At 44.9% G+C, this 9,969-nt stretch overlaps 1 protein-coding gene across 1 annotated transcript in view; it reads right to left on the bottom strand.

Moving 5' to 3' along the window:
* Positions 1–9,969, bottom strand: part of LOC122559450 (neuron navigator 3-like) — a 163,935-nt gene that overhangs the window by 66,925 nt on the left and 87,041 nt on the right. The window contains exons 3-5 of the mRNA XM_043708901.1: positions 8,485–8,542; positions 7,204–7,345; positions 1,557–1,734 (exon numbers count right to left, since the gene is read on the bottom strand). Coding sequence (XP_043564836.1) covers positions 1,557–1,734; positions 7,204–7,345; positions 8,485–8,542 — 378 coding nt within the window. The remainder of the gene's footprint in view (positions 1–1,556; positions 1,735–7,203; positions 7,346–8,484; positions 8,543–9,969) is intronic.

Here is a 9,969-nt window from a genome sequence, read left to right on the forward strand (position 1 = left end):
AGCATTTATGGCAGATATAATCCGCAGTAACCCTTAAACTCTCTTTAAACTCCCACATCTGACAAGAAGTACATATCACTGCAAAGGCCATTTTGCTTCTTCACAATCTACAGACCCAGAAAATAACACTGTCTTATTCCTCTACTAACACTGCCCCAAGTTAAATTAATAGTTATGGCTTATATTTTTACTTTACACAAAAGACATATCTCCAAAAACATATAATCAAGAAAGAACCCACTCTACTCACCACTGCAGAACATCTGGGAAAATGAACAAACAGTGAAATTCACAACTAATCTTGGAGGAACTGTTGGGCGAAGTTCACAGCACAGAATCAGATAAGTTAATTGTTGTTTTAAGTGTGGCAGATTCCTGGATCATTACAAATCTACTGTTCTCCTGTTGGAGTTGTACAGAGCATTGATCAGGCCCCAGCTGGAGTCCTATGTGCAGTTCCAGTCACCTCACTACAGGAAGGATGTGATAGCATTGGAGGGGGTGCAGAGGAGGTTCACCAGGATGATGCCTGGGATGGAGAAATTGAGCTACAGGGAGAGAGGAGTTAGGCTTGGACTGTTTTCTTTAGAGTAAAGACTGAGGGAGGGTATGATTGAGGTATATAAGATTATGAGGGGCATGGACAGGGTGAGTAGAGAGCAGCTGTTGCCCTTCGTTGAGGGGTCAACCACAAGGGAGCGTAGTTTAGGGAAACGGGCAGGAGATTCAGAGACGAGTTGGGAAAAACCTTTTTCACTCAGTAGGTGGTGGGAATCTGGAATGCACTGCCTGGGGAGTGACCCCCTCACTTCCTGGCAACAAAGTCAGGCCAGACAGAGCACGATATTTTTCTTGTAAATCTTTAATGAAAATTCAGCCTGGCCTCTGACTGACTGGGAACTGTGACCCGCTCGAAGCAGAGACAGAGACTTGTCCAAACTGTTACTGCACTCCCTGGCACCATGTAATATTTTCAGTTTCATTGTGCTGTTAAAGAACATGGGCAGAGCCTCCTGAGATAAGGGAAAGATGAATAACTCTCACTGTGGCTTCACCTTACCATGAGGCTGCAAGGTATAGACTGTGATCATATCGTATATGTGTGGGTCTGTGGGTCAATGGATCTTTGTGGGTCTGTGTGTGTGTGTAGTGTCTGTCTGTGTGTGGGTATGTGTGTGGGGGTGGGTCTGTGTCTGTGTGTGTATATTTCATTAGAATGTCACATAGTTGGAGCTAACCTCCTACACAGCTGTAACAGCCTGTCAGAAAGTGTTCTGGATTCCCACCACTCCCTGGGTAAAGAGATTCCTCCTGAATTCACACTTGGATTTCTTGGGGAATGTGCTGTGTTTTGAACAGTCCTCTCTGCTATGGTTATGTAGATTCAGGGACTGGGTGAGTGGTTGAGCTAAGAACAGCCTGTCAGCCACGACATGTTTTCATTTAGAAAAGCCCCACATTTTGAAAAGAGTCAAGGGATTCAAAACCAGAAGGTGGTATCTCCGAGAGAGGCAGTGCCCTGGTGAAGGTGTGAGCTGGGGGTGGTGAGCACCTACCTGGACTGCATGTCTGGCTGTGCTCTCTGGGGACTCCCTGAACTGGCTGGTAATGATTGATGCTGCACTTGCTGCTGGAGCTCAATCAGATCCTGGTATTGCTGCTGCTGCTGCTGTTTGTACCGGGACAAGCTGAAGAACAGTCCTAAAATGGCTTTTAGATTTCCATCCCTTATCTCTGCAAAAGGAGAAACAAACACATTTAGCTTATCGTCAGCGTGCAGTTTTTGTTTCGTCACTGATAGGTGTTAAGGTGAAGCAGATGTGATTTGGAATATCACTCCTTCAATGCAAACACAAATAGTTTTGGAAATGTCAGAGTGGCTCTGTGCTAGCTCTCTGTCCCTTCTCTATGCCTTGAGGTGTGGGACAGCGGTCCACTGTAGGGATGGGTGTACACACACAAGGCTCACCCTCCAATGAGACACTCCGCCTTGTCAGAGCTGTCACCTTGCAGATAAATGTTAAACTAAGGCTATTAGAAGAGTCGACCATTCAGCTTCACTCCTGCTTCACTATTCAATAAGACAATGGCTAACCTGATTGTAGCTTTAACTCCATTCTCCTGCCTGCCCCCAGAGACCAGTCATTCCTTTGTTGACCTTGTTGAGTTGGTCTTTAATGATCCTCTCTGAAGAGAAGTTCTTCTTCATTGTCACGTAAAATGAAAGATCCTTTTATTTGAAACAATGCCAATGATTCTCGATTAACCCAGAAGGAAAGCATTCTCTCTACAACCACCCTGTCGGAGCCCCTCAAAATCCAATACCTTTGGAAAGGACACTGACCACTCTTCTGAAATCCAACGAGTACTGGTCTGACCTGCTCAATTGTTCTTCAGAAGACAGAACTTACCTTTAGTACAATCACTGCCCCTTCCTTAGCTTTTTGTAACACAAGCTCTTTCCTCAGTTCATTTTTCCCACATTCCACCCTGTCACAGTGCTCATCTATTTTACTTCTTCCTCTCCCTGTTTCACTTGATTAAAATGCATTTCATTTCTATTTCTCTCCAGTCCTGATCCTTGCACTGAAAGATTTAACTGTGTGTCTCTCTCCACTGATGTTGTGTGACCTGGTGACTATTTCCAGCTTTTTCTGCTTTAATACCACGTGGGTCTCTTTGATGTAAAGTATTGGATGTCTGCTCTGATTCCCTCTCCTGGAAAGTCAGTGATCACTGGGAACTGTTTGAGGAAGAGCAGGAGAATTCTCCCTATTGCTGGAGCCTAATATTTCTCACTAAACCAACAGCACAGAAACAGAATGATAGCAATCTTCACTCTCCTTCCTGGCAACCTGAGGTTATATTACAAAACACTGCATTACAAAACAGACAGCATTTCAAACATAAAAGCAAAATAATACAGGCACTGAACATGTGGAAAAGGAACAGAAAGTGAATTCTCTCTCTCTCTCTCTCTCCACAGATGCTGCCAGACCTGCTGAGCTTCTCCAGAATTTCCTGTGTTTGTTTCAGATTTCCAGTTTCCACAGAATTTTGCCTTTGATAATATTTTGATTCCAGTACCTTCTTTGGAATTCAAAGCAGCTTTAAAGCACTTTCAGACAACTTCAGGTACAAATGCAAACTTTCCTTTGGTTGAAAGATAAATATTGGCCTGGACGTGAGGTGGAACTCCCTGAACATCGAACAGTGCAGCACAGGAATAGGCTCTTCGGCCCACCATGTCTGTGCTGACCAGGATGTCATTCTAAAGTAATCCATCTGCCCCCACCATGGTCCGTATCCCTCTATTCTCTGCCTGTTCATGTGTTTGTCCAAATGCCTCTTAAGTATTGCTATTGTATCTGCGTCGACCACCTCCCCCTAGCAGCACATTCCAGACACATACCTCCCCTCTGTATTAGAAACATTTTCACACATCTCCTTTAAATTTTCCCCTCTCACCTTAAACCTGTGCCCACTAGTATGTGACATTGCCACCCTGGATAAAGATTCCAATTATAGTCAAGATTAGAGTGGTGCTGGAAAAGCACAGCAGGTCAGGCAGCATCCAAGGAGCAGGAAAATCGATGTTTCGGGCAAAAGCCCTTCATCCTGATGCATTGATTTTCCTGCTCCTCGGATGCTGCCTGACCTGCTGTGTTTTTCCAGCACCACTCTGATCTTGACTCTAATCTCCAGCATCTGCAGTACCCATCTCTGCCTAAAGATTCCAACTATCCCTATTGAAGCCTCTCTTTATTTTATAAATTTATACCAGGTGTCCCCCTCAGACTCAGCAAAAACAATCCAAGTTTGTCCAACCTCTCCTTATAGCTCATACACTCCAATCCAGGCCCCATCCTGGTAGACATCTTTTGCACCCTCTCCAAAGCTTCCATATCCTTCCTATAGTGTGGCGACCAGAACTGTACACAACATGCCAAATGTGGCCAAACTAAATTCTTAGTTTCTGCTTTTCTTTGAATTGTTTCTGTGGGATCTTTGAGGTTCACTGAAAGAGCATTTGGGATCTCATTTTAATATTTGATCTGAACGTCAGGATCCCTGATGTACTTGCTCAGTCGTACATGTCAGTGAAACATAGCTGGGAAAATAAACAAATACAGAAGCACTGATGAAACATCAAGTTGAATTTCAAATGTCTGGCAGCCTCGTTGTTTTTGGAAAGTAACACATCAGTCCGAGTGTGCTGTACAGTGAGCACGTTCTGAATAGATTGAATGAGCAACAGTAAACATGGTCTCACAAATAGGAACAGGCGCATGTGAAGTTTATTTGTAAAGTCCGTTCTGCTGAGTCACATCCTTTTCTACAGAAAGAGAACAGAAACAGCAGCATCAGAAAATGAGTAAAGAGAAATCAGTGTCTGCTCAGACCGGCCCCACGTTTTAAGGACTGCACAAACAAGTCTGTTTCAGTTTCTTACTCCAGATTCAAAACACATCTCTTTAGGCTATTTGATATTGAAGAGAAACTTGCATTTTGCTAGCACCCTCCACAGTCTCAAGACATCTCAAAGCAATGAGGTGGATACCCAGATTATCAGGAGGTTTCTTTACTCATTAATAGGATGAGGGCATCACTGGCTGGACCACCATTTATTGCCCATCCTTAATTACCCAGGGGGCAGTTAAGAGTCAATCATTGCTGTGGGTCTGGAGTCACATGTAGGTCAGACCAGGTAAAGATGGCAGTTTCCTTCCCTAAAGGACATTAGTGACCCAGATGGATTTTTCCCGACAATTGACAATGGATTCATGGTCATCGTTAGACTCTTAATTCCTGATTTATATTGAATTTAAATTCCACTATCTGCCGTGGTGAGATTCAAACCCAGATCCCAGAACATTACCTAGGTCTCTGGATTAATAGTCCAGCAATAGAATGACTAGGCCATCACCTCTCTGGTGATATTACAGAGTTAACTCTGTTATTGTGATAGGGGTTAGCATTATTCTATGGAAAAATGATTGAATCTGGGGTTAATACTGTCCTAAAGGGTATTACTGTGACTAGGGGCTAATGCTTGTTCTATGGGGGTAATACTGTTTGGTTGGGGGTAGCTACAGTGAGGATTTCTGCTGAGTTTTGAGGTAATTACTGAGTCTGTGAGTAAATATTGCTTTCTGGGGGATCATTATCATGTCTGGAGGTTTATGCTGTTTTCGGATGGGTTTTGCTGCCTCTGCTCTGGCTCAGGGTGTGTGTTTAATGCTCTTTCCCAGGCTCCCAGTGAGACATTGAACTGTGGCTCCATTTAACCTTCCTGGTGGAAGTTCGGTGACCCTCCAGCACGATTTGAAGGAGTACTGCTGACTCAACCAATATTCATCCCTCAGCCAAAAGCTAAAAACAGATGATCTGGTCTTTATTACTGTTCTATTTGTGGGACCTTGCTGTGTATAAATTAGCTGCTGTGTTTCTTACATTACAGGAGTAACGACATTTCACAATTATCTCATTGGCTGTACTGTTTTGCAGCAGACTGAGATTATGGCAGGCACTATAACAACGTGAATGTTTTCTTGCTACAGCTCCTTAATTAGACTAATGTCACGGGATCTCCCTGCCTGCCTCTCTTGATATGGAATTTGAAACTTCTGTCACTTTGGGACTGTGTATAAAGGCTAAATCCATGTTGCACACTTTACTCTGGCGCTGCCTTCAGATTGACCATGTTAACCCGCGTGTGTTCCAATGGAGTGCTATCCCTCAATCAGACTAAGAGGCCTTCCTCACTTCTCAGGTCAATCAAGTTGAAAGGAGACAGATGGTGAGTTTATATTTGAGTAAATGGGATTAGACGGTATAGCTTTAGTCATTATTTAGCCAGCACTCAGGGCTATACATGGAACATTGCCGGACCATTCCGATCCCATGAATCCTCCTGTGCCTGCCTTATAGAATCCCAACAGTGTTTGGAATGCCCTTGCTGTGGAATATCTGGGCTCTGCGGGAATCTCTTGAATTGCAAGAATTAACGCTCAGAATTCCTTCCTAATTCATGTGGCCAAACCCATTCAAGTTACAGGAGAGGTTCATTCATAACACATAAAGCTGAAGCTTGATGGTCCAACAACTTTCATTTAAATAGCACCTTTCCCATCATCAAGTTACCCAAGGTGCTTCACTCGGGCAGTTATCAAAACTGAATTTGACACTGAGCCACACAAGGAGATAAAGAGAGGCCATGAATATAAGCGCTTCTTCAAGAGAACCACAAATAATGTAGAGAATCACAGTGTGGAAACAGGCCATTGGCTCATTGAGTACACACTGACCCTCTGAAGAGCATCCCACCTAGACCCACCTGCCCAACATTCCCCCTGCCACACCCTATCCCCATAATGCAGCAAGCCTGCACATCTCAGGACACTGTGAAATGGCCAATTCCAGCTCCTGTATTCCTTTTGAACTCACATTCTTGGGACTATAATGGTTATTAAATTCAGTGTGTGAACAGCCAAGTTAGAGGCCTGATGCTGACACATATAGATTAAATTAGATTCCCCACAGTGTGGGGACAGGCCCTTCAGCCCAACCAGTCTACACCGACCCTCCGAAGGGTAACCCACCCAGACCCATTTCCCTCTGACTAGTACACCTAACACTATGGGCAATCCACCTGACCTGCACATTTTTGGACTGTGGGAGGAAATGGGAGCACCCGGAGGAAACCCACGCAGACATGGGGAGAATGTGCAAGCTCCACAGAGACAGTCGCCTGAGGCTGGAATCGAACCCGGGTCCCTGCCGCTGTGAGACAGCAGTGCTAACCACTGTGCCACCGTGCCACCCCAAATACTGGGAACTAGAGAAAATGCCTGTTCATCTCAAATAGTTTCAAATCCAAACTGTCATCACTTGGTGGCAGTTGGATACTGAGGCCTAGTTTCTGGATTAGTGGTGCTGGAAGAGCACAGCAGTTCGGGCAGCATCCAAGGAGCTTCGAAATTGACGTTTCGGGCAAAAACCCTTCATCAGGCCTAGTGTCATTTCCTGGAAAATGAAAGTATTTGGGAATGATGGAGGTGGAATATGGGATATCAGACAGTCACTGGTCTTAGAAGGAACAGCAAGGAAGTGTTAGGAACAAGTACATGTCAACTCTCTCTGCCCATGTCTGGTGAAATTGAAAAAGACCAGTGCAACAATGAGAGAAGCTGCAGCACTAACCTTCAGCTGAAAGGCTTTGGATATGAACTCCCCTCACTGCCAGGAAACTGAGGCAAGCATCAACATTCTCGATCTGGAACCAAAGGAGAAAGAAAAAACAATTAACAAAACTCCAACTCCTAAAATACAATGACAAACATGACTACTTCAGATTGAATTCACACTCAAGCCATTAAACAAAAATCTCAGAAAGAACGACTCAACCTCATTTGGAGATTTCTATAGAGGCTCTCATTGTCCCCACCACATTGCGCAGGATGTTAAAGAATTCCTCATTTGAGACAGCATGCCAACAAGTGTGACTGGAATTGTACACTATTGGACAATGAAGGCAGGGTGAGTAGCTAACATCAGCCTGGAGGAGTGGGCAGTGCCCAGAGTCACACAATGCAATGTGACATAACAGCAGCTGAACCACGGCTTTCGTGTCTGACTAGTGACAAATGTCAGTCGCTGAGTGTTGCTGTGAACAGCTGAAAACTCTTTCAAGTGGAGCTGCTTTGCACAATTTCCAGCAGCATTAACGTCAACGTGAGGAAAATATCCACCCCCCCACTCCCTCAACCAAACTCATTAACATCAACGTGAGGAAATTATCCACCCTCCCCCCTGGCTCAACACTTCAACATGAGGAAAATATCCACCCCCACCCCCTCCCGACCAAACTCAGCGGTGGGGAGCTCCCGAACCTCTCTGAGAAAGACCAAGAGCAGTCAACAAGATAAGAGTGAAAAGGAAGAGAGAGAAAAGAAAGAGTTAGTGAGGCAAGAATGAGGGTGAAGCAGATTAATATCAAAGGGATAAAGAAGGAAGTGGGGAAGGAGAGAGGACGAGAAAGAACAACGGGGAACACAAGTTGGAAATCAGAGAAAAAGGTTCTGACAGAGTGAAGAAAGAGCAGGGAAGAGGGAGACAAAAGGTCATTTGAAAACGACAGTATTGTTGGCTGGTGACCATGAGCATGACAAGATTCCATGGCAGATACTAACAATATAATCAATGTTAGTGATGTTGGCTGGGGGATAGGAATCAGGCTTTATGGTAATCATGCTGGAAAAGCGCAGCAGGTCAGGCAGCATCCAAGGAGCAGGAGAATCGATGTTTCAGGCATGAGCCCTTCTTCAGGAACGAGGAAACCAAACAACATTCCTCATTCCTCATTCCTGAAGAAGGGCTCATGCCTGAAATGTCGATTCTCCTGCTCCCAGGATGCTGCCTGACCTGCTGCGCTTTTCCAGCAACACATTTTCAGCTCTGATCTCCAGCATCTGCAGTCCTCACTTTCTCCTTCATGGTAATCTTCCCTGTATAAACCTGACAAGCAGCCAGGGGGTCGTTGCTAGGGGAGAGGAACAGACATGAATCAGGTTCACTTCCAGGGCAGGAGGGTGACCTGTACATGTGGGACAGTTTCCTCACAAGCCACAAACAGAATAGCGCTTATTGTCACGTGCAATCCAATGAGTGGAGTGAAAAGTCTGTAATGTTGCTGTTGGTGCCATCTTGGCGCAGGGTACTTAGGTATAGATACTTTAAATATTTCATAGAATTGAAATAGTAAAAGAATAGATTAGCATGGGAATACAGAGTTTAAAAGTCCAAAATGAGAATAAAAATGTCTATAAAGTTATATTCCTTATAGTCCTTTTCCAACATCAGTTCCACTGGAACAGGACTGGGAAATGTGCTAATGCAGTTGGTGTGGGTTTAAATGAGTGTGTGTTAGGAAGATGGGAACCTGAAGAGTAATCCAAATTAGAGTCGTTAGTAAGAGAAAGAAAAGGCTCGAGGGACACTGGAAGATGCAAAAACAGAGGCAGGAGTAGGCCATTCAGCCCTCTAATTCTGTTCCCCCATTCAATACGATCTAACTCTGTTACCACTTCCTCCTCAATTACCCGCAAGATCTATATCCGTCATCTTCTTGAAAACCTCAACCTTGAACCTCAAACACTTCCTGTGGCAGAGAATTCCAGCAGCTCCCCACTCTCTGTGTGAAGGAATTTCTCAGAATCTCCGTCGTGCCTTGTCTCCTTAAACACTGACTCCCCCCTGGTTCTGGACTCCCCCAGTCATTGGGAACATCCTTCCTGTCTCGTCCGGTTGAAGGTTTCTATGAGATCGCCCCTCATTCTTCTGAAGTCCAGCGAATATAGTCTTAATCAATCCAGTCTCCCTTCATACGTCCTTCCTGCCATCCCAGTGATCAGTCTCGTAAGCCTTTACTGCACTCCCTCCATCGCCAGAACATCCTCTCTCAGAAACGGAGACTAAGACTACACATGATACTCCATGTGTGGTCTCACCAACGCCCTGTCCAACTGCAGCAAGACCTCCCTGCTCCTGTCCTTGAATCCTCTCACTATGAAACGAACACACAATTTCCCTCCTTCCCCACCTGCTGCCTCTACTGTCAGTGACTGATATACAAGAGCACCCAGGTCTCATTGCACTAATCCAATAAGAAGATTTCAATGTTTCGAAAGTGAACTGGCGTTACAAAGAGAGAGTTGAGAGCACACTACTCCAATCCAGACTGCATTCATAACCAGGTCAATGATCTAAAGGTACAGATAGAGATATGTGGCTATGAGATGGAAATGTGTTGCTGGAGAAGCGCAGCAGTTCAGGCAGCATCCAGGGAACAGGAGAATCGACGTTTCGGGCATTAGCCCTTCTTCAGGAATGAGGAAAGTTTGTCCAGCAGGCTAAGATAAAAGGTAGGGAGGAGGGACTTGGGGGAGGGGCGTCGGAAATGTGATAGGT

This window comes from Chiloscyllium plagiosum, chromosome 19, assembly GCF_004010195.1.
Source record: "Chiloscyllium plagiosum isolate BGI_BamShark_2017 chromosome 19, ASM401019v2, whole genome shotgun sequence".
In the NCBI taxonomy this organism is placed as follows: Eukaryota; Metazoa; Chordata; class Chondrichthyes; order Orectolobiformes; family Hemiscylliidae; genus Chiloscyllium; species Chiloscyllium plagiosum.